The sequence below is a fragment of the Cydia splendana genome, chromosome Z (genome assembly GCF_910591565.1).
Source record: "Cydia splendana chromosome Z, ilCydSple1.2, whole genome shotgun sequence".
Lineage (NCBI taxonomy): Eukaryota > Metazoa > Arthropoda > Insecta > Lepidoptera > Tortricidae > Cydia > Cydia splendana.
The window spans coordinates 10,866,272-10,891,329 of NC_085987.1; the positions used below are offsets into that span (position 1 = coordinate 10,866,272).

The window sequence follows — 25,058 nt, forward strand, 5'->3', positions numbered from 1 at the left end:
TGCGAGGAAAATAAATTATATTTTTCACGGCAATTTACACCACGAAATTGTCGTAAAGCGAGAGAACATAATACATAACCAATTCCCGCCAACTCACTTTTTAATTTTTTTTTTTTTAATTTTCAACATGAGATCAGAGTTTCAGACGCTTGGTTTTCTGCCAAGTCAAACATTTCGGAGCATTTTTGAACGATAATCGACTCCTATTTTATGTGATTTACTAAATTTAATGACAGAAAATACGGATTTCTAATAAATTGTAGCAAAAATAAAATAATATAACAAGTTTTGTCATCTACACAATTTTATTGCTCAGTAAAATTGTGCAATATGTTTTAACTGTTTGGCTGTTGAGACCGCGATTACCTTAGTCTTAGAAGAAAATTTTACTTTTATGCTCTAGAGCATAAAATGCGATTTTATGTCGTCTACGCACGACATAAAGGTGCACTTTTTGAGCATGAGAAATGAAAACATTATTTTGACTTTTTTGGGCTTTAAAGCAGTAAAGTTTAATGATAAAAGGTAGGTAGGCTAACAGGGGTTATATTCGCGACTAGCGCTGGTTCATAGTACCTATCTTCTTTAGCAAAAGCTGATCTAGTAATAATTATTTCCGTTACGTAGGTGGTTATAACTAGGTTTACGCAAACGTAGTTTCAATGTTACTGAAGAAAATATCTAGGCAGTTCATAATTTTCGTACACCTACCAACATTTGACTGGTTTTCATTCAAGTCACAGCTGTACTTAATTTTGAATATGATTTGCTCTTGAATCTACTTCCTACTTGCGGTTATTAACCGCGGCCGCCGGCAAAATCTTATGTATATGTTTGAGATACAATGTAATTATTTACATTAATTGCTTTAAATTAAACCTTACCCCTGTTGTCATCGCCTGAGAGAACTCCACATCTTTGTCTTCACTGACACTTATTCCATACACGATATACATTAAGCAACGATGTCATAAGAGTTATTTTTCATCAAAACTTAAGTTGGATGGCGGTTGACATTAATTAAGTTACACGATACAAGCTGCAACATAATCCTTGTCAGTATTAATTTCAAACAAACTTAATCATGGTGAATCTATGACAAACCCAAAAACTAAAGTTTGTGTACTGTGTAACTTAAAAATAGTAATGTTTATTATTGACAGCTGGTTTACGTAACGTACGAAACACCGCCCTACGACCAGAGAACACGGGAAACTGAATTGACTGAAAAGATGAAAGCACCACACTCTCGCTGCGGACGAAGAAAAGAGAATATTGATAACAGCGCCACTTAGCGTGGAGTAGTTGAACTTGTGTGGGCATCTATGTATTTTTATAATTAGCACACGAATATTTTGTTGCCCTGAGAAATAAAACATTACCATTATTCACAAACATTTAAAAATATGACGAAAACAACATTAACCCACATTTTTTCTTAAATAAATGTACGTCTAAACATGTAGGTAATTTCATTATTCGCCACATACTAATTTATTTTATTGGTAAACATGGCAATATGCAATATTTAGATCGAACTGTCAAGTTGGCAGGTGCTTCATTTTCATTTCATCCTTTTCATTTGTTTTAAAAATATTTAAATTATGACAAAGTAAAAAAAACCAATAAAACAATTATGAAAAAGTAATATAAAAAAAGCATAAACGAAGTTATTGTAACTAATAGTTAATAGGGATTTGCACATTATTTTTTAAAGCAAAATGGTGAAAATCTGGAAGCTGGGTCTGATGAGCTACGACACGGCCCTAAAGATTCAAAGGGCTATAGTTCGTAAACAACTCGAATCCATGACGGACGGCACAGGCAATTGGGATACTCTCCTATTACTGGAGCACAGGCCTGTATTTACTGTGGGTTAGTAGACAAATTTATAATGTAACCTGAGGTACTTCACCAGCAGTGTGTTATGTAGCTATAGAGCTTTAATTTAAAAGGGTCTATCTTGTCAGAAAAAAGGCAACCTCTAGAGTCTGTGCGGTAAGAGAAGAGTCATGGAATGTATACCCATACATTATGGGACCCAATACATGACTCTTCTCTTTCTGAACAAACATTTCATTGCTTGCACAACAACTTAATCTTGCAATGTGCTCAAGGCCAATATTATATAAAGATACTCATGTACTCATGGACAAATTTTGAGGAACACAAATTTTAATTATGTATTAATTTTGAAGTTACTCTAGGTGCTCTAATCCAGTACCTAACCTTTTTTTGCATTCCTTTAAATTTGTCCATAAGAATACATTTCTTCTAAATTTACGTTTTAATTTTCCGTGTAAGATGTATTGATATCATTGGTGCAATAAAGAATATTTACTTACTTATATTGCCTAAAACGGCCCATTTTACAAACTATATAACATTGGGTACAAATAAGTTGATTTTAATCCTCAGACTACTTTCCCACAAGAGATGCTGAGCTGTTAGGCTAGGATATGCATACTTCAACAACATATTATAAATTGTTTAATTTTGGCTACAAAATAAGCTATTATTTTACCATAAAAATAAGCTTTACACTTCTCTAGTTATAAGCTAAGATTGAAGTATAATTTTAGGAATCAGAGATCGGACATGTAAAGAAGAAGTACAAAGACTGAGTTCCTTGGGAGCAGCATTTAGGAAAACAGACAGAGGTGGTCTGATTACTTTCCATGGTCCCGGCCAGCTAATAGCCTACCCAATCATTAACCTTAGACACTTCAAACCTAGTGTAAAGTGGTATGTCAACAGCTTGGAGGAGACGGTCATAAATCTCTGTTCTGAATTAGGTAAGTTTTGGTGTGTTTATATTTAATATGTGTTTCTTTGTAATGCGTGGGCCACACTAATGGGAAAGGCCATTGAGTATCAGTGTGACCATATGAAGTGTCCATTATCACGATAACCAATGGTGTTGGCCGTGGCCCTGGCATTATAAATAGTTCGAATAAAACAAAACACTATTGTGATTTCTAAAGCAAGAGAACCAAGATTTGTTCAACCTTAATCTGTCTCAATGTCATGTTTAAGTAATCTCATTTTGTGCTGCCATGCGAAGGTCTGATAAGTCTGTAGGAACTATACAAATCATACTCACACGTATTATTACATCCTAATCCTATACATACTTTGATGCATGATCATTGTCATATGTTGGTAATTGCAATTTTTTATTATGCCATGCCGCAAAGCTAGTACAGTATTATTAAAAGAAGAGGAATTATCAATAGCTATGAAACAGTTGGGAGGTTAAAAACTTAGAGAAGGAAATTGAAGCAAAATGGTTTGACATATTTTCACATAGGATAATGCACTCTCTTGATCCAAAAGCCACTGGGATGTGAGTTCTATTGATGCCTAGGAACTGCTATGCAATGTCAATTGTCTATGTCACTGTAATGCAAAATCTTGCAGCTGATCAACTTTGCCTAATCTGCAATCCTCTATTACCTAATTTGATATATTTACTTTCATAATTGTAGTAATTGCAAATTATTTTTTTTATCTTTAATCTTTGGGGCTGTCCATAAATTACGTCATCGATTTTTGACGATTTTGGACCCCCCCCCCCTATAATCATCCAAAAATCATGCATCAAATGACCCCATTTCCTCCTACTTCATGCTACCGTCATCCGTTGTCCAGACCCCCCCCCCCCTAATTTGAAATGACGTAATTTATGAATAGCCCCTTTATGCATCTGAACATGAAAGATAATTTTTTGACTTTGACGTCCTTTCGTAACTTTGATGTACCACATTACTATACAAGTGCGAATTACAATACATATGGCCGTTTAAATTTTATTTTTACTTGATTGCACAAAAGAAAATCTTAGTGTACAAAAGGCGAACTTAATGCCATGAGGCATTCTCTACCAGTCACCTTAATTTTCGGTCCATTAAACTTTCGTCATAGTTACGTAAAATTTATAATAATCGCACTAGTGCGATAAAGTAGCACCATATGTACTGTAAAAATAATTGCAGCACTACTGCGACAGAGCGTGTCTTCATTTCAGGGTTGAAAGGCAATAGGTCGCCCCACACCGGCGTGTGGATCGACGACAACAAGGTGGCCGCAATCGGCGTGCGCGCCACGCGGTACGTCACGTCGCACGGCGTCGCGGTCAACTGCGACAACGACCTGTCCTGGTTCGACCACATCGACCCCTGCGGCATCGACGACAACGGTGTCACCTCCTTGTCTAAAGCAACTGGCCTGCCTTGCACTATAGGCAAAATTACCCCCATGTTTATAAAGAGTTTTAATAAGGTGTTCGACTGTAAAAGTGAATATCTTGAAGTAGACGCGCAGACAGAAATTTTAGATAGTATTTATAATAAGCTACTTGTTACGCAATGAGTGCTCGCGAATGGTATTTATTGTTTTATGGACATTTTTACAATATTTGTGTTTTTTACGCACATGTTATACATGCGTTTTGCCTTGTCGTGCTGCCATAATTTTAGTAGTCCAGATACAAAAATAATAGTTCGATTAGCCAATTTACTACCTAATTATCTGGTTTTGTACCTACCTCATTTGTATTTATTAACAGTTAACACATTTATCTGATAAATGGATGCAATCGAACTGTCATTTCAGTATCTAGGCTACTGTCCTTGTCTGTTTTTGTTGTCGATTTTTTTGTCAGGTTTTGATAAAATTTGGTGGATATAACGTAGTATCCTATTTTGTATTACGAAATTACGTAAACGTATGGTATTTTTGTAACTCAACGGAAAATATAAATATGTACATTTTTTAACTTCCAAATTTTATCAATATCTGACGAAAAACGGCAGCTAATAAAATAGTACTTAAATTGACTGTTAGAAAGAGAAGGTATTTATTATTAATTAAATTATTGAGTTAAATAAAAAAGAAATACGTTTCTACAAGTTTATTTCATTTGTTAAATAATGAAAAAATAAATAAGTCACTTGATTTAACCTAAATAAATAAAAGATGAAGTCTCAAGTTGGGTTAGGAGAAACGACAAGTCAACGATTTCTGGAAGGCATGTACTCGTACAACTGTTGCGTCGTAGCTCATTTCATCGAAACCCAACTGAAAGTTCGTGGATAGTAAACCGCTGCCTCCGCGGCAGCGGTGTATTTACATACAACGCGTAGCTACAGGACGCGCTACTGTCGACCCGGCCGCGGCCGCTTCTCGGCGGCCCTCTACTGAACCCGGTACTGGTTCCGGATGACACCCATCTCCAACACCGGACACCCCCAGGGAAATTTGCTATTTGTCTCATCATCATCATACTTTAGACAACTTTTATATAAATAAACCTAATCGATAAATTCTAGTAAAGAATTATGCTAAAATGTAAAGGTTACAACAATCTACTAAGAGTACTCGAATTCAGAATATTCCCCTTGAATGTGAGAAAAATAAATTAAATACTAGACTCATTTATTTCTATTATTCTCAGGGATTATTCCAAAGGTCTATAATTTAAAACTTTGTTTCCGCCTTAATATTCAAAATTGTACAAACACTGGTCAATCGTTAAAAAAAGTATCAAATACTTAAATTAATAAATGCATTGCTAAAATCACTAATTATATGTATAGGCATAGACCTTAATCTAAGTGTAGCATGAAATTGCTGCCTCTATAATTTGTCGGTGTAACCACCCATAATAGGTACTTCATTGTATAACTACTCGTTAAACTACTTATTATTTAATAAATGCTTATAAATGCAATAAGTTACCGCTAAGGTAAATGCAATAGGCGCGGTGGTTAAGTACAAAATACTGCGTATAACGATGCGCATCGAGGTGGACGGAGTTACGACCTGATTACAGTTATTTAGTCTTTATAATTTATGTCGATTTTGTCAGTCATTTGTATCACATGTGCCTCGATGAAGCAAACGGATGTCGGGTCGCATATGGAGGCTGTTGCGCGAGCCTACGAGAGGTGCTTGGGCGGCGCGAGCCACTTGCGCATGTAGTAGCAGAAGACGGTGGCGATGTACAGCAGCACCAGCAGCGCGCACGCCACGCCCAGCAGCAACACCGAGCCCTTGCTAGGGCACGGCTCCACTATCGTCACAGTTTTTTCTGTAAATAAACAATGCTTGTAAATTAACGTACTCAAGAGCGCGGAAAACAAAATCGAGCTACAATTAGCTGCGGTACGTAACGATACCGATATCAGCGGGCAAATATAGGGCAACGATATGCCGCCGCATTATTTTATCTGCCTAGAAGAAAATGCTACTCTATATGTATAGTTACACTGTGTCAACGATGTGTATGTGTACGTACCACCAAAACTAGTCTCCGATGCAGTGCCACCGGGCTTGTCGGAACGCAAGAAGTCTGTGCTCTGTCTTTCATCTCCGAAATCAAGTACAAGGATTTCCTGGGAAATATTCATATCTTCTTCCTGGCTGCGGGCCTCCCCGGTTTCATTGTGAGGCAACGAACGTTTCTTCCTGCCCCATGATTCCAAAGATTCTCTGCCCCATTCGCACACCGCCTGAAATGAAATAATTGTTTCGTGTTAGGTATTGAATTATCGAATTATAGTTATGATTAAGTGGGTAACTGCATAAAAGTGAAATAATTCGTAGACTCACTGGTTCGCAAGGTCCAAGGCAGTATTTAACATTGCACTGGAAGATGACTCCATAAGACTCTGTGAACCGGAACGCTTCGTACACGGACTGAAGAGCGTTGCCATCGGGAGTGAAAGCCGGGAAGATGCCAGGGTCCACGGGGCAACTAAAAAGGAACATTTTTTGATTACCTATTCACAATTATCTCTTTATCGACCGTGATGTAAAATACAAAATCACGCAAAAGAAATACCATTAAGTAACGACAATCACTTCGAGTACTCACCCTTCATCGTCAATAATCTGGAAAGTGCTCTTCGAGTCCTTGGCCATCGCCACACAGCTGCGGGCGAAGATGCCATACGGAGCTGAAAAAAACACGGAAGATATTAGGACCGTCGTAATCTCTATTTACATGATTGACTAAAGGCGAAAATGCGTGTCTCACTGTCTTCGGGAATTTCGATGCGGAAGGTGAGGCGGTCCCCAATGCGGACGGTCTCGACCTCGCGCTGGCGCGCGTCCAGGATGCGGATACGCGGCGGCGGGGCCTCGGGCGCTGCGGTAATGGAGATCATCTCCGGATCCCTACAAATACACACCGTTGTAAAACATCTCTGACAATCATATCTAACTCGCCTTCGCGCCTCAAATTATACCAGTAAAATTCCATCGCGTAAGGATTAAACGCATATAATATTTAACTTAAATCACGGGAATATGTTTACATTACAAAGTAGCCAGACCATTAAACTAAGTAGCGGCAATGTGGGCCGGCTCGGCTGCAGTTAAGGTACCTCATTGACAGTAATCACGATCTTTATCGTGCTTCGGGTAACCTCATTAAAATACATACAAAGTCTGGTGAAATTGCGTTTAACGTTGCCGAACACGTCCTCACACCGTTTCACGCTTAAACATAATATATGTATAAACCTAATTGTAATGCGTTTACAATACAGAAGCTCGGTGGAATTTTAAAAGTCAATTCGCATGGGAATTAGTTCGTGTATAAAACTGAACTGGTATATCTTAAGTTCCGTATTAATACCTACATATAAAGTTCTCGCGGTGAAAGGATCGTGTTACTAACCTGATGGGCACCATTCCAAAGGTAATATTCTTGGAGCTCATGTCGTACGTGCACTTGACTTTGTAGATCTTATCCGCCTTGGTCATTACGACACTGTGATGCTGAAGGACGACAGTGTTGGAGTACACACCGGTCTAAAATTAAAACGAATTGTTTACTAATCTTCATTAGATATGAACGTTCAAATAGTTCGACAAAATCATATATTTAATAAATTAATTGCCCTGTAAACAGTAAGCAATATGTAGGAAGAGAAGTTCTCTCGCTGAATACCTTCTCTCGCACAAACGTTGCAATGTATTGAGTGCGAGTTCGTCGCGCTCATTTGTTTCTTTCGACGCGCGTACTCCATGCACTCCAGAGTTTAAATCTCTATGAAGAAGAAGGCCCTACGCCTGTGCCCTATTCCTTCTTAGACATATTGTTATTGCTGTTAGTTTTTCTGTACAAACTAAGAGCAATAACACCAAGTTACTAATTTTTAATTAGGTATATTACATACTCACTATAGTGTAAAGGTTGTGTCACTTGTGTCTATGTTGACAGGGTTGCGAGGCTTACCGCGGGCCGCGAATAACTTACCTACATAATTTACTGTAAGCAGCCTTAGACCATAGACTATTATTGAATAATGCGAATGCGTAACCTCATGCACCTTTAGTGCCACAAGCTAAACATAAATATATGTAAGTATTTTAGAAAAAAATTCGTCCCAGCTGTAGCAATTGACCGATTGCCCCAAAGTAGGTATAGCTAATATAAACTGAGTTTACCTAACGGTCGCCTGATTCTGCACACAGTTGCACAAGTTTCAAGCACACAGGGGGTCATTTGGCACCGTTAAAAATAGTGTACTGTCTATTACTTACGACGCTCTGCGTGTTGCAGTCCTGGCCGGCCATGGTGAGGTCGAGGCGGAAGAGGTCGCTGTTGACCACGTCGATGTTGCACGTCTCCGAGCGGCCAAGCGCGTAGATGCGCCCATTGAAGGGCTTGTTCGTTCTGACCTGCACCGCGATTCGCGTGTCCTTGCACAGTACCGACACTGGGGAAACACCGGGTAAGCTCACATTTATTTTGAACATGTTACAAACTGTAAAATATATTGTAGTCTAGTCTTTCCCATGATTAATTACACTAATATAACTAATGTAAGCTGAAGGGCGTCCTAATAACAGATAATGCAACAAAAATACGTACTTAGCTAATACTTATACTTGAGAACTATAGCATAGTTTACTATTTAATTTACAATTTCCTTCCATCTGCCTTAGTCGGAGAGAACTAGTTTTGCTGTCGTTTTTTTATTTCTTTGCGATTTTAGATACCTAGTGACAAGTTAATTGCATATTTACCATCGTAACAAGTGCCAGTCTTGTCACAGTTAGCGTCGTTTCGTGTCAAGTTGCTGGAAGGGTTAGTGTCCTGCTGGTGGTCGATTGTTACCGGCAGCTCTCCATTAGTGTTGCTGGGTGGCTCTAAAACAAATATAAAAGAAAAGGTTGTAGGGTCTGGCTCATACTCCAACTAATGAGGGCTCTACTGTAATAAAAATTACTCTCTAATAACGCCGAACAAATGTATAAAGCGCACGTACTCGACCATCCGAACCTTTGATTAGGCTTGCTGTAAGTGCGCGCCTCGCGTATCATCATAATCGAACAAGATTGCAGCAACGAACCACAGTAAAAGTATCCTAATCAGCAACCGAACTGCAAACTTGCTTTTAAATCAATAGCATTACAGACGTGCGTTGTTTCCAAAGCGACCAGAATAGTACTCGGTAACTTTAGTAAATATAGTGAATGTTGCAATTCCACAAGATGTTAACGCGACCAACACGTAAACCTATTGAAAGCACTCATAACACAAGCCGCACTGCCAATGATAAGTGTACTGTGACCGCAGCTCCGCTGCGCGGCGGTAACACGCCGACTGCAATTACCGCGCAGCGCGAACCTGACAACCAAGGGCTATTCTAGATTTTCACACGCAATTGGAAACTACTCGGTCCCCATCGAGACTTGCCTACTAATCCCCAGAGCGAATGCTCGTTGTTAAAACCTCATGAGTTACAACATAACGTGTCGTTATGTGAGGTACAGCCGCCGTCGCGCATTATTATACTGTTTTGTCAACGCAATTAGCAGGCAGAAGAGTCTATTACGACGGTGCATGTCATTGTATGTATGAGCAAACACCGCACATGACCAAACAATGTCCACATTTTTTCTCAATATGGTGAAACAATCATATTGTCATAGAACAAGTTTATCTCATTAAGTACAATTATGATACCTACAAAAACGAATTAACATTATTAAATATTAGATATTTAAAATCTACTTTTTGATGTAGGAAGTAGGCAGATGGTAAATTTGGTTTCGAGTCCGACATAAGCTGACGTTTGTTTCCAAGTTACATTATGGGAGTGTTTCTTTTATTTTTTGCCATTTTTATATATTGTGACCCTTTTTGCCACTTTTGTGTTATTTCTAGTCAGGATCGCGAGCTCTTTTCATCCTTATAGAAGAAAAAAAGTGTCCTAAAATGTCCATACATTTTTCAAACTTTCCTTATTGTTACCGCCATACAAAGTATATATGGGGAAATGGTAACACAATAGGAAAAAAACTCTGGGACATTTTTAGGGTTCCGTACCCAAAGGGTAAAACGGGACCCTATTACTAAGACTTCGCTGTCCGTCCGTCCGTCCGTCTGTCTGTCACCAGGGTGTATCTCACGAACCGTGATAGCTAGACAGTTGAAATTTTCACAGATGATGTATTTCTGTTGCCGCTATAACAACAAATACTAAAAACAGAATAAAATAAAGATTTAAGTGGGGCTCCCATACAACAAACGCGATATTTGACCAAAGTTAAGCAACGTCGGGCGTGGTCAGTACTTGGATGGGTGACCGTTTTTTTTTGCATGTTTTTTCCGTTTTTTTTTGCATTATGGTACGGAACCCTTCGTGCGCGAGTCCGACTCGCACTTGCCCGGTTTTTTTATCCCATTAGGATTGAAAGAGCTGTGATTCTGAGTAGCAATAACACAAAAGTGGCAAAGAATGTCACAATATATAAAAATGATAAAAAAATAAAAGAAACGCTCATGGGATTGGACACCAAAATATATCGCCAATTTTAGACCAAATAATATCAAAACGCTTACCAAAACATGCATTTCCGAATACAATGGCGCACATTGGCCCCTGACTAGTATTTAATGAAATATTTCACCGTGTAATCAAATAGGTCCAATTATTTTCGCTTCGTAAAGGAGTCGAGATTACATGTTTATAATTTAGGTGTCGATTAAAGCACACAGAAGCCGTTACACAGCTAAACCAGAAAACAGTAATCAGCTGTCGTCGACACTTCACCAAAAAGACCAATAAAAATGCAACAGAGAAGTGGCCAGTGAACTCGTAACCTTGCTATGGATAATAAATTAATGCTATCATTTTATAAAGCTTATAATCAACTTTTCAAAGTAAATGTATTATACATTTATGTATTCTGCGTCGTTAACTTTAAAACCATGCATAAGCTGGGTAAAAAAGTACGTCTATATACCAACAAGTCATATACCCTTTTCAGGTGCCTAATGCACTTTTCTTTCCTAATTCGTTATCATATACCTCTATATCGTTAGAACAGTAGGCACCTAATATACCTGGTTTAAGGATTAGGAAATTACTGCAACGGTCGAACTCGCCTTCGTATCTTTAATGCGGATACTTAATCTTTAAAAACTGACATTTAAGACTTACTGATTAAAAGCATTTCAATAACATTTACTCTTTCTCATGTCATCCTAGTTGCATTGTTCACTAAACCTTGCCTTCTCAACAAAAAACTAAATTGCGGATTTCTTATTACTCTTATAAGGCTACACTTAACTATTACGACTTTTTCGATTTTTAACTTTATTGCTTTTAGTCGTTACATAAAATAGAATAAGACGTTCCTTCGACGGATGCACTGGAGCGCGCAGTCACATTAGTAATGCTTTAATTAACGTGTCTATTTTAATTTGCTTTTTTATCATATTTTTCTCTACAGAATCAGTGCTTCTAGAGATAAGACAGAAATAAGAGATACATAAACTAATAAAAAAACAGTTAACCTAAGATGACTGTCGGACAACAAATAACTTCAGAACTGTTGGTTTACATCGCAGCGCTTACAATACGTGTAAAGCTGCTCTCATGACCGTAACGGTAAAAATAAAATCATATCACTACACCTTATAAAACAAAGTCTCCCGCCGCGTCTGTCTGTTTGTGTGTAGGTATGTTTGTTCGCGATAAACTCAAAAACTAGGTACTCAACGGATTTTCATGCGGTTTTCATCTATCAATAGGGTGATTCATGAGAAAGGTTTAGGTGTATAAGTAGTAAAGTTTTGTGTAACCCCTGCTAAGCCGGGGCGGGTCGCTAGTATTAATATAAAGATGAGGATCGTGGACAAAGTAAAGCTCCAGAGCCCGGTCATTGGTCTAGGGGCTACCGTGAACATCGGAATTTGCAAATCTTGTATTTCCATCTCTATCATTCTTGTTCAGTTGATGCAGTGACATAGATGGAGATGCACGGACTACAAATTTCAAAGATCGCGTTAAGCCTCCAGCGGAGTTCATCCGAGTCGGTGACACGCGGCAACACCGGGCTGCCCATTCGCAACGCCTCAATGACTTACAAGAAACAAACCACAATTTCTCACGCTAACTTAATTATTTTTCTAAACTATTAACCTAACCTATATGTATGTGCTACATACACGAGTAGATAAGAATATGACTAAACATCACTTGAATTCATTTATTTTGATTTAACCAGCATTTAACAGTTACCTATTTTAGACTATTTAGAGTATTACTCTTTTTGTGAAATATATAGGTAATTTTACTGTTTTTTAAAGAGGCCATTTTTACTGGCTACTTGTCGACTTAGGTACTTATACAGGGTGACCTTAGCCATTGGACAAACCCTGAAATCCCATGTAGGGTTACTTCTCAGAAATGCTCTAACGGTAATATTTTTTTAAATAGAACAAAAGATAAAAAAATAAATTATCAAACAAAAGTTATTTCCAATAATCGACAACAAAAAGAAACACACTGTATTAATCATTGGCAGTGCTTTTGACAATTTGTTTGAAAATGTGCGGCAATGATGACATTTGCCAAAAGTCAGAATCTTATTAATATCATAAATAAAAAAGATAATCAAAACGGTCAAAGAAGGTTTCATACTATTTATTACCTCAGGAGCTACTAACACATACAGGTTGCTCCAAAGTAAAAAGTAAGTGGGATCCATAAATAACATAATTATCCTTACCTAAGAGCGTCTTCAATGATGAATGCCGATTACAATTGAAGCATTCCAAAAGACAGGTCTTCCATTTAATTTACTGGAAAGACCTGTGTAAAAAGCCGTCAGTATCGCGGTCGGAAGTGCTTGTAAGGCGACAACGGTCCTATTCGGATAGGGTTTGTGAAGGCAATGTTACCTATTACCGGGACACCGTTACACTTGCATTCCCTTTTGATGCACAGTGCTACTCGTAGAATTCGATAAGCATTGGTTGACTGGGAGATGTCTTAAAATATTAAGTTCATTTACATAATCCTTGTACCTATTTATTATTATAATTAAGTAAAGTAAATAAATAAATGCGTAGATTAAAATATTGCTTAGATAATTTAGGTAGGTATATCTTACATATTTAGTAGATACATGAGTATTATATCCCATATTCATATACCAAGTAGGTACCTAATTAGAAAAAAAATACGGAATATTAGCAACAATTGCCTAGGTGGAAATGTCAGAAGTCGTTTCTACAACTACGTTCGAAGCCAGGCTGCATTTGCAATGGCCGCGCACAAGCCGCGGCCAATGACCTATAACTTAGTAATGGCATAGCAAGGCCGGCCAAGGCCGTTATATTATCGCGACTAGATTAACGCCGCATATGTCTATTTATATTAAATTTACGAGCATATTTACGCAAATGCGTTTATTAGATATCATAATGTTTCTTTCAGGGATGTTGCGAATATTCGCATCCGCATCCGCGGAACATCCGCATTATTTTCAACATCCGCATCTGCACCCGCATCTGCATAAAATCGATGCGGAGCAACCGCATGATGCGGATGTCGACCAAGTCGGTAACATGAACGTATTAGCGGCGGCGCAGGCGGCGTAAGTGCTAGGTAATTTCGTGATAATATATAACGAAATCGTCTAGATCCCGAAAAGTCGGCCAAGTTACTGTTTATTAAATAAAACGCACCTATATTCTTGCTTAAATACTAAACATTTCGTTTTTTTTTAAATAAAAAATGCTATAAATGTAATATTTGACGTTTTTTAAGTACCAAATCTTGACATCCGCATCCGCATCCGCGGATGTGAGCCTTTAAATATCCGGATCCGCGGATGTCAAAAAATCTGCATCCGCAACATCCCTGGTTTCTTTTACAGCTCAGTTATAATGTGTTTTGGTTCTTTTACCGTCTTGTCAGTTTTCAACAAAGAAATTCAATATTTTTTGGGTTCATAAGGACTCAATTTCAGATACATATGTATAAAGAAAGCTTTGATTAAGACACCGTTCTATTTACGCGTGACGTGATTCAATTATATTCAATTTAGGGCTATTTCTATGATGTTTTTTGGTTTAACTATTAAACCAAGACGAAATCGACCTCACGGGCGATGCAAAAAATCCTATTAAAGTGGAGTATGACCACCGTTATGGGCTACCGAAACGCGCGCCACCGCCGCGCCGGCGCTAAGCTACATCCGTACTTGTTTTGTCGCTTTTTGCATCGAATATCCGAATGCAACGTCGAGGGCGTGATACGGCACATTCCGACCCAACCGGGCTGATGGAATTATACAGACAAAACCGACCCGATATCACTGCGCCTACTGATTGAATTTAAATAGACTGCGGTCATGCTCCACATGCATAAGTCTTTTTGTCTCTTTTGTCAGACACTCGTTTTCATATCATTTATCTTAATGACATTGCAAGTTAAAGAATAGGTTCCAATTATAAAAGCCTACGGGTATATATTTGCTGTTGAGTGTAATTGCATGCGGCATACCATACCGTTACAATTGAGTTTTAAAGTTTATGTAAATGCCTGAAATTAGTTGGTACGTTAACTTATGTATTTTCTAGCAGCAGCTCATTTGCAAGTTAAGGAATGAAAAACATGTTGAAACCGTTTCTTTACAGTTTTGATTGAGTTTGACTACGCTGGTACTAGAGGTAATTTACATTTTCCATTCTAAATGAGGATATTGAATTTGTGCGTACCTTAGTTCCTGGTTTCGCTGATAGGTAAAGGATGATATGGGAGTGGGAGAATTTCTGAATAGTTCATTATACAGTGAAACCTGGATAAGTGAGACTTCAAGGGACGAGCAGATTTGTCTCACTTAAAGAGGTATTCCACTTACCCAGGCTCTCAGTTAGCCAGGTACAAATAAATTTCTGTCTCATTTACAGAGGGTTCCATTAATAGAGGTGAGAATAGAGTATATTTCAGTTATACACGGTGTAACATGAGGAAACCGAATAATTTTAATCACGCATTTCTGAGGTCAAAAGCAGGAAAAAATGTACAAGTTTAGGTCAATTTCGCAAAAAAAAAAATTTTTTGTTTTGTTTTTTCAATTTTTTGAATGTATTTGTACATAAAAAAATAAATGTTATTGGTAAACTTGTCACTTAAAATAGATTTTTACAATATTTTTTCGTAAAACCTACGATTCGCAAAGTGTTACTTGTCACTTTTTGACATCTATCAATAAGGATATTTAGACTACGTCCCATAGCAGCAACATCACCATCAAAAAGGCCTTTTACACTATGTAACAATAAAAACTTGTTTTTTTTTTTTAATTAATATTATATCTGAAACTAGGCGAATTTCAAAAAAGTTTATAGGACATTTTTGTCTCTAAATATGATCAGGAACACACTGTTTCGGTTTCCTCATGTTACACCGTGTATAACTGAAATATACTCTATTCTCACCTCTATTAATGGAACCCTCTGTAAATGAGACAGAAATTTATTTGTACCTGGCTAACTGAGAGCCTGGGTAAGTGGAATACCTCTTTAAGTGAGACAAATCTGCTCGTCCCTTGAAGTCTCTCTTATCCAGGTTTCACTGTATAATGAACTATTCAGAAATTCTCCCACTCCCATATCATCCTTTACCTATCAGCGAAACCAGGAACTAAGGTACGCACAAATTCAATATCCTCATTTAGAATGGAAAATGTAAATTACCTCTAGTACCAGCGTAGTCAAACTCAATCAAAACTGTAAAGAAACGGTTTCAACATGTTTTTCATTCCTTAACTTGCAAATGAGCTGCTGCTAGAAAATACATAAGTTAACGTACCAACTAATTTCAGGCATTTACATAAACTTTAAAACTCAATTGTAACGGTATGGTATGCCGCATGCAATTACACTCAACAGCAAATATATACCCGTAGGCTTTTATAATTGGAACCTATTCTTTAACTTGCAATATACTCTATTTGTAATTATCTTTAAAAATAAATAAGGTAAAATAATCCTCGTCCCTAAATAAAAAATATTTAATTTAATAAAAAGTCTGTTTAAATATTTCTTTGAATTTATTTTGAATGATTCTCCAAAGGATAGATATTTTAAAATAAAATTAAATTTGATATGGACTTCATTGCGTCTTAGAAATTTATTAACTGAAAATTTGTTTATTCGTGTTACTTATTCAGATTTCAGCTTTCGTTTCGATAGTTTTAACTACATAAAGTAACTAAATCGAACTTGAAGTCTTTTAGACACAATAAAGCAAATGCGGAATTTGTGGATAGACTAAGAGTTAGTAAGAATACGGGAATTGATCAATAAAGTCCAAGTTAGAGAGGTCATAGATTGACGTTATCTCAGATACAAAGGACAATTCCTATACAATTCTAAAATAACAATTAGGAAAATGTAATCTTATAAATAATATAGTCTCAGTAAAAGAGGTAAAATACATTCTTTGTCTCAATTATAGAGGTAAATGTGACTATAAAATCACAACAACTAATCCCAGTTATAGAGGTTTGTTTTATCTCACTAACAGAGGTAATTCAGTGCTAAAGTGTCGGGACCGCACCATGAGTCCCAGCTATAGAGGTTTCTCACTTATCCAGGTCCCACTTTACCAGGTTTCACTGTATTCTGTGCTTTGCGTTATAATGAAGTAGGCTGGAGGATGGATGGCAATCTTAATGCCATAACTGCGGTTCTCGTAATAGGGTAGGTAGCTCGTTGTATGCTTACCGCTAGCCTAACGTACTATTTGAAAGCATTAACCGTAGATGTCGGTAACTGCTGTTGAACCCGTCATTTCAAAATAGAGAAATTGTGTAGCTAATATTTTTTTGCCAAAATGCCCGTACTTAAGTAGGTACAGTCAGCTGCAGAGATAAATTTCCCCTCTGCATAGATCGATTTTTAGACCCCGAAAACCCCTATATAGAAAATTTCATCGAAATCATTAGAGCCGTTTCCGAGATCCCCGAAATATATATATAAACAAGAATTGCTCGTTTAATGGTATTAGATATGCTATAAACGTCCGAAATGGCCACCTCTATAATTTTTTACTCCTTAATTACATACTTTGATCCATTCCCGTTCCGCGACACTGTGAATTAAGAATTATGCTCTGACATTCATAACTACGTATGAAATGTATAATACCTATATGACAATATTCAAAAAACTATGAAATGTTAGACATCTAAACAAAATGTAAACCGTAACGTGTACTGCCAGCTTTACTTCGCATGTTGATTATGCTATTACGGGCAGAACGAGAGGTCTCCAGTCACGGACGGCGTTAATTAGCTTGCATACGGACGCATCTCTCTAACGAACATAGCGTGGGTAAAAGCGAAACGAGGTAAACATCAGAAAAGAAAAAAAAATCAACATGTGACTGCACATGCTGTAACTCTCAAACAAAATCTACAGATGTGCATAATTGTTTTCCATCGTATTTTCTCGGGAACGTTCGTATTTGTCATGCTCCTTCAGTCAACCTCAGTACTTTTTGTACTGAAACTGACTGAAATAGCAAGACACGTCCATACGTTTCCGTGAAAATACGATGGAAAATAATTATGCACACATATAATTTACAGCAGGTGTGGGGTCATGTTGATTTTCTTTTCTTTCCTGATCTTTCATCATCAAATTAAAGATCTCAGGGTCGAGCACTGGCTCGTTCTGAATGTTTCTTGGGGCTTATGTAATAAATATCTTGTCCTATTTACTTGTCCCTTTTCGGTGCAGGAAAACATAGTGAGTACGAGTAAACAAATCTAATAGTAATAAAGTAAATTCGTAAGAGTTGGCGCGAGATTTGTACTGAACCGTCAACGTTTTCATAGAAAATACGAGCCAGCATTGCCAGCATTCGTGTAATGCGTGGTAGGTCCTTTTTGACGACATGAAGTTAAAAAATAACGGTCACACAAATCCAAATCTTACAGGCTATGGGCATAAATGGACGGCCCGACACATAATTACTGCATTTTACTAGGTTAGGACTTTCGCATTGCACACGATACACAGCTTTGATTTTGAAATCGCATAGCGGTATGTAGAAAAGATAAACCTATGATTAATACAAAGTAACGTTCATCTATAAAAAAAAACTAAGCAAATATGTAACTCAAATTAGTATAGGTATTAACTTTTATGCTTGCTCATTACTGCTTGTCTAATTCATACCTTCTCACTTATCTTATTTAAAAAATATATAAAAATATGTTTATTGTTATTTTAACGCACAACAAGTGTTACGGCAACCTAGGCACATAGCTCAATTTCATCGACTTCGAGTAGTATAATAGCCTTAAACCCGTACAAATCGATCGTATCGTTAGATAATCCACAGGCGAGAGTTAACCGCGGCCCGGCTCGCGAACAGCCGCGGTATCTGCCATCACTGCCATTGACCCAGGGCCTGGCATCGTGAGAATATTCAAGTGTCCACTTTGACAAAAACTGCTCGACAATACTGAACGACGACAAAATATAAAGTATTTATTGGGTATGTTTGAATATAGGGGAACGTACTTACATATTTTGTGTACCCATATGGTATAGTGTGTAGCTTTCAAATAGAGCTCGACGGATAATCCTATTGTCTATTGTTAAGTAAAATCGCTCGTGCCACGTGCCACAACCACCTGCATAAAAAATACGTACTTCGGTTACTGAGTGCCGGCGAGTCGAACGCTACAGAACCAGTCTAAAATGTGTCATCGAGATGCGTAACAAAGGCGCGTTATCTGAGAGCGCACCTACACTGGTTTTTTGAGCGTTGGACTAGCCCGCGCTCAGGTGCCAAATAGAATAATTAAGACCCTTTTTTGCAGGTAAGTAGCACGTGCGGTTTTACTTAACAATAGACAATAGGATTAGCCGTCGAGCTCTATTTGAAAGCTACACACTATAAGAGTGATGTACCTTCCAAACTTTTATGAAAATTACGGAGCTTAGCTTAGGCACCGCTATTTACCTACTACCACTCCTTCCATTATTATAGCTAAATTCGTAACTATATGAACAGTTGGATGACACTTTCAATATCAGGTTTCTTACCTAGCTCAGCTAACTGCACGGCCTAAATCGGAGCGGCAGTCTACTTAGCTCACACAATTCCGTTTCAATATTAAATCTGATGATTATAAGAGCGTAAAAACTGCGATGTATTGTTAAGCATTTCTCACGACTCGACAGTGCGCCAGAGACTTTATTCATGTTCGCACCACAGAAGAACCTCTAACAATTAACTTCCGTTGAGAATACCGTGCGCTAATGGCATAATAATTATCAAGATTTATATCGCATATTGTTTTAACTAGCAAGTAATTGGCTTTTAACTTAATCATGGTGAATATTATGCATTATGGTTACCTATGACTAAGTCATTTTGATTCGTTTGTATTTGGCACTAATACTGTACTTATAATGAAAAAGTATCGTATTATTAACCTGCAGAAGTCAAAAATAAATTGGTTTTTGCCGGTTCCATCAACAATTTGATGAGCAAGAGCAACATTCATCAATCATCACGCGTTTATTAAAGCCGGACCCGCCGGTACATATAGTAGGTTCGTAGCACACTTTTGCATATTTACTTTAAAGTGCATTGTAAATAAACAACACGAAATAAGTAGATAGGTTATTTAAAAAATGATACTGAATGATACATTACCATCTGGTAAATAAATAAATTGATTTATATAATTTCTAGTCATAAAAGGGTGGTAATAAATAGTTAGGTATAATTGTCAGTGCAATTAGTGTTCCTTAATACAGCTTCCATAACACAATGTACCATCTTGGTACAGTTAGTAACGGAATCCACATTAAAATAAGGAACCGTAAAACCGGCTATTACAATTCTCGGCGCTGCGAATTAGGTATAATTTATAAATCTTTATACATATAAAAGGGATTGTAAATTGAATTGCCCTTTATAATAATAATAATAATATAATAATAATAATAATTTCAACGCCTGGGTAATGCCCCTACTCACATACTCCTTTGGCATACTAAGGTGGACTCAGACCGAGCTGGACGCCCTGGATCGGAGGGTCCGGTCACTGCTCACCACACATCGCATGCTACACCCACGCTCGTCAGTTATGAGATTGTACATCCCACGGAAGTGTGGAGGCCGAGGCTTCCTAAACGCCAAGGATCTCCACAACCGCGAGGTGTACAATCTCAGGAATTATTTCCTTAACAACGAGTGTGGGATGCATCGTGATGTGGTGGCAGTAGACAGGAACCTCACGCCGCTCTCCTTGGCAAACGAGAACTGGCGCAAACCTGTGGTACTAAGTACTGCGGATCGCAAGGCGGCATGAGAGAGTAAGGTGCTACACGGGCGGTTCTACAAGGCCCTCACGGGACCCGATGTGGACCTGCTCGCGTCGGTGAACTGGTTACGATTCGGGGACCTCTTCGGAGAAACCGAGGGTTTTGCCTGTGCAATTGCGGACGAAGTGATGATGACGAACAACTATCGGAAATATATCCTGAAGGACGGTACGGTCGACATTTGTCGGGCATGCCGCCGTCCCGGAGAGTCACTCAGGCATATTATCTCCGGTTGTTCTCATCTTGCTAACGGCGAGTACTTGCACAGACATAACCTCGTAGCCAGAATTATTCACCAGCAGCTTGCCCTCCTATACGGCCTTGTGGACCGCGAAGTGCCGTACTACAAGTACTCACCTGCGCCAGTTCTCGAAAATGGTCGTGCCACGCTCTATTGGGATCGATCTATCATCACTGACAGGACTATTGTAGCCAATAAGCCTGACATCGTGCTGATAGATCGATCGCAGCGCCGGACCGTGCTCGTCGACGTCACCATCCCCCATGATGAGAATCTCGTGAAGGCCGAGAAGGACAAGTCCAGCAAGTACCTAGACTTAGCCCACGAGATAACCGCTATGTGGGATGTTGACTCGACGATCATTGTTCCTATAGTCGTGTCAGCGAACGGTCTCATAGCGAAGAGTCTCGACCAACACCTAGAGAGACTCTCGCTGGGTGGTTGGATCAAGGGTCAGATGCAGAAGGCGGTAATTTTGGACACGGCGCGTATAGTACGTCGATTCCTCACTCTGCGGCCCTGACCACCGGCAGCTTGGACCCTGCCCCGCTGCCGGCGGCACCCTAGGTTAGGTTTTTTATAATGTGTTTATATATTTTTGTTATGTTTTGTAAGTGTTTTTATATTTTACTTTTATACTCACATTGTAAAACCCTAACCTAAGACCCTAATTGAATAAAGAGAATAATAATATAATAATAATAATAGTTCTTTATTGACAGGTAAACACCCATTTTAAACAATTAAGTACAGTGTAAAAATACAAAAATACAAAGCATAAAAATGTAAAATACACGCAAAAAAATACCTAAAATTAATAATAATTAGGCAGTCACGGTCAGGATCGTCACTTCCTGTAACCCATAATGTAAACGTCTACATGACTTTGTTATTCAATATGTGGCATTTTACCTTAGGAATCATGCTTAACTGAGCATAAAATAAAATCAAGCAAGTCTTTTAGGAATGCTATAAAATTTGCTTAGAGCACGTGGATCACTTATAAACATTAAAGAGATGCCGACTATAGTAGAGACGAAAAAAATCGTACCCCTGAGTTTGACGGCAGAAGTAGATGGAGCTGTAGGTACGGCACTATACATTTTGTGGTAATTGAATTGACAACATTCATTATATCGAACGCATAAATGTATTTTGGAGTCTTTTTATTTTCGTAAATATACTTAAATACCTATTTTAAAGCGTTGCCTACCTAGAGTTTTTATTTGCTGTCTTTTAATTTGTAGTTTAGACAGTTTATTTTATTCGTAGAAGCAGAGGTCTCCGCTAACGCTTCTCAATCTCGTAACTGTATCACGCTTAACGCTGATTGCATCGGCGACAAAAACTGCACGCCAGCGCACGTTATGTGGCTTCTGTGCACTGCCACACGAGAGTGGCATTCCACTCACAACTAATGCCTTCACGGCCACTCGACACAATTTTATTTCCCATTAAGTAAGAGCTGGTATTCCTTCTTTCACTTACTTCAAAGCCTCTAGTCGGCCAGTTCTTAAAACTACCCATTCCGTGCCCTATTACAGGAATGTACCTAAGTAGCATCGTTGAAATGACGTAAACGTACGTGATGCTCTCTCCAACTAGTTATATCTGTTTCTCACGATCTTTTAACTGCATTTCATATGAAGCGTCGGTAGCCATCTAGCCATACAGAGTTAACTGCCTAATAGGAGTAGTTCAATCACGAGTCCGTACTGCAAGCAAGAAAGATATCGTGACATACAAATTACTTTCGCGGCTCGCTAATATGTCATCCGGGACCAGCGTGTAAAAAATACTAATGGTATCCGCATTAGCACTTTAGTAGGCGTCTATTATATTATTCAGTCGTTCAAGGAAGTGTTTGATATCTTTATGACGATTATGCGGACAGCACAATACCTCTTCCATGCGTCCATTTGAATTTTAAATTGTAATGACGGGAATCCAATAGTATTTTTGCATTTTGAGTTTGCAGTTAGCGGTGTGAGGTGAACGTGCTCGGACTACGGTCTATAACGTGTGATTTAAAAACTGGTAGCATGAGTAAATTGTGGTCTGGTAACGAGACACATCATTAGCAAGGTGGACACTTCTCAGGCGTTGTACGCACTCTATTACTTCGCTGACATTTTGTTTTATAACCTTCTTATTATTTCGTCGCTATTTATTAGCCCTCTTACCTACTTACCTAACAAACAAAACGGTTCGACTATCAAATGGTAAGTATCAAAGATCCCTTGATATCTCCAGAATCCAATAATCAAAATTTGACCCGTTGATAGTAGGACCTTTCTACGCCCTTTCAAACAAAGAAATAAATAATTTCCCAAATCAAACAAGCCGTTTAAAGAAAATGTCTATTAGTCACGGTCACAAAAATTAAGTTAAATACTAGACTTACTTTCACAGAAGTTTTCGAAGTATTTCCCGATGGGCTCGCCATCGTCAATGAGTGGTCGCTCGGCGTTTAGGTAAGCCGAGGGGCCGTCGGGTAGCGTGTGGTGGTCCAGGTGGTACAGGCGGCAGTTGTAGGCGGCCGAGTGCGGCGCGCCCAGGTACAGAAACGAGCGGCACAGAAACTCCGACTCGATGTCGCACGCCAGCCGGCACGCAGCTTCCGACGTAACCTAAACACAAACGAGCCTTGAAACACTAAACTCACGGATTCTAATTAATTTTACTAAGTAATTTTTGGAGCCATGTGTGTCTGACACTCATGAATGATCAGTGCACGGCGTATCACGCTGCCTTCTGCTTCCTTAACCCAAAACATCCCGTGTTCTTGCGCAGAATAATATATAGGGTCACGTTTATTTTGATTGGATTTTTATTTAATTAACAAGAGCCAGATTACTAAAATGCAATTCTGGGCTTAAAAATATAATTTTATGTTAAATACTTTATTTATACCAGCGCAATGAAACTTGACAAATATGTAGGTATAGGTATACAGACTTAGTACTAAAATACTACATATATGATATTATAAGCACAAATAAAGTTATTATTTCAGCACAATATTTTTTTTGAGCTAGGACCGCAATCAACTATCACAAACACGATCGTGACTGGATCGCCGAGTGCATCTCGAGCATTAAACTCGAGTGCAAGTGAAAGAATCGCACATAGCAATTTTGCTTTAAAAGTTTAAACTGTTTCTCGGTCATGCAAAAACTCAGCTCGCGGCCAGGTCGTGATTGAAAATGTGAATTCTATAGTTAGAATGGTACCTATCTAGGTATTGTTACCTGCAATTCCTTGTCAGTGTAATAGTGCAGGCCGGCATACTGCGCCACCTTGTCCTCGGCCACGCCCACGCGCGGCGCGGTGAACACCCGCTGTCCCTTGCACGCCTGCGACGCCTTCAGGCACAGGTTCTGCACGAACACGCCACACATACACAACGTGCAATCATACAAATTGCGTACAATAAGAGTACTTCGAATAACCAACAGAGCCTATTTACACAGCGATTCGTTACATAGAAATACTTTTGCTGCTCTGTTTTCTATTGTCTAATAAAGTCAAGTAAATAAAATTAAGACGGAGTGTACCAAGACCGATTTGTGGTATTTTCAATTCAATTTGCTGTTAAGCAAACTTCTTATTAGTCTTTAACGTTGCTACTTCGGTATTTCATACAGTGACATTATAAAATGATACATATAACCAATGAAAATAGAAGAATACATATAACCAAAAGACTGGGCGGCCCCTACTTTATAATCCAGTGAAATTGTAGAATTTTGTAACGTGGCTCTTCTGCGTCAAATCCGGTAGTTCTGATTTTTTGCAGACTTATTTATGATGTTGGCCCAATTAATAATCCAAGTTTGTGACTTTGAGCGCCGAACGCAACTTTGTCAAAAATCAAAAAACCTGCGAAAATTTCAGTTTTTATTTAGTTTTGGGCGATGCTAACCCTATAAAACTAGTTTTTGATAGTACCTTCCTTAGACGTTTTTAAAGAAGACTAAATTTGCTATGATACGAGATTAGAACTGTCTCTGTAGATTGAATAGTTTCCGAGATATGGCTTTCAAAATTTAGATTTTTTTGAAATTGAGCTCGTAAGCGAGTGCAGTGAGTATGCACTTTTGACTCAGGCGATGCCGCTTGGCACGATTGTTCCTAAGGTCAAACAAA

General features: G+C 38.3%; 2 protein-coding genes across 3 annotated transcripts in view; one reads left to right on the plus strand and one right to left on the minus strand.

The window, feature by feature from the left end:
* Positions 1-1,579: 1,579 nt before the first annotated feature.
* LOC134804228 (octanoyl-[acyl-carrier-protein]:protein N-octanoyltransferase LIPT2, mitochondrial) lies at positions 1,580-5,365 on the plus strand. The gene is made up of 3 exons (XM_063777195.1): positions 1,580-1,875; positions 2,583-2,795; positions 4,028-5,365. The coding sequence occupies exons 1-3, from the start codon at positions 1,722-1,724 to the stop codon at positions 4,369-4,371; spliced, it is 711 nt and encodes a 236-aa protein (XP_063633265.1). The 5' UTR covers positions 1,580-1,721; the 3' UTR covers positions 4,372-5,365.
* The window catches only part of LOC134804200 (uncharacterized), a 78,685-nt gene continuing 58,524 nt past the window's right edge, over positions 4,898-25,058 (minus strand). For both annotated transcript variants that reach the window (XM_063777155.1, XM_063777154.1), the window contains 10 exons: positions 24,161-24,289; positions 23,314-23,539; positions 9,040-9,162; positions 8,554-8,729; positions 7,685-7,818; positions 7,040-7,179; positions 6,878-6,959; positions 6,613-6,757; positions 6,299-6,512; positions 4,898-6,091 (listed from right to left, as the gene is read on the minus strand). In XM_063777155.1, the coding sequence (XP_063633225.1) occupies positions 5,940-6,091; positions 6,299-6,512; positions 6,613-6,757; positions 6,878-6,959; positions 7,040-7,179; positions 7,685-7,818; positions 8,554-8,729; positions 9,040-9,162; positions 23,314-23,539; positions 24,161-24,289 (1,521 nt within the window). In that variant the 3' untranslated portion in view covers positions 4,898-5,939. The remainder of the gene's footprint in view (positions 6,092-6,298; positions 6,513-6,612; positions 6,758-6,877; positions 6,960-7,039; positions 7,180-7,684; positions 7,819-8,553; positions 8,730-9,039; positions 9,163-23,313; positions 23,540-24,160; positions 24,290-25,058) is intronic.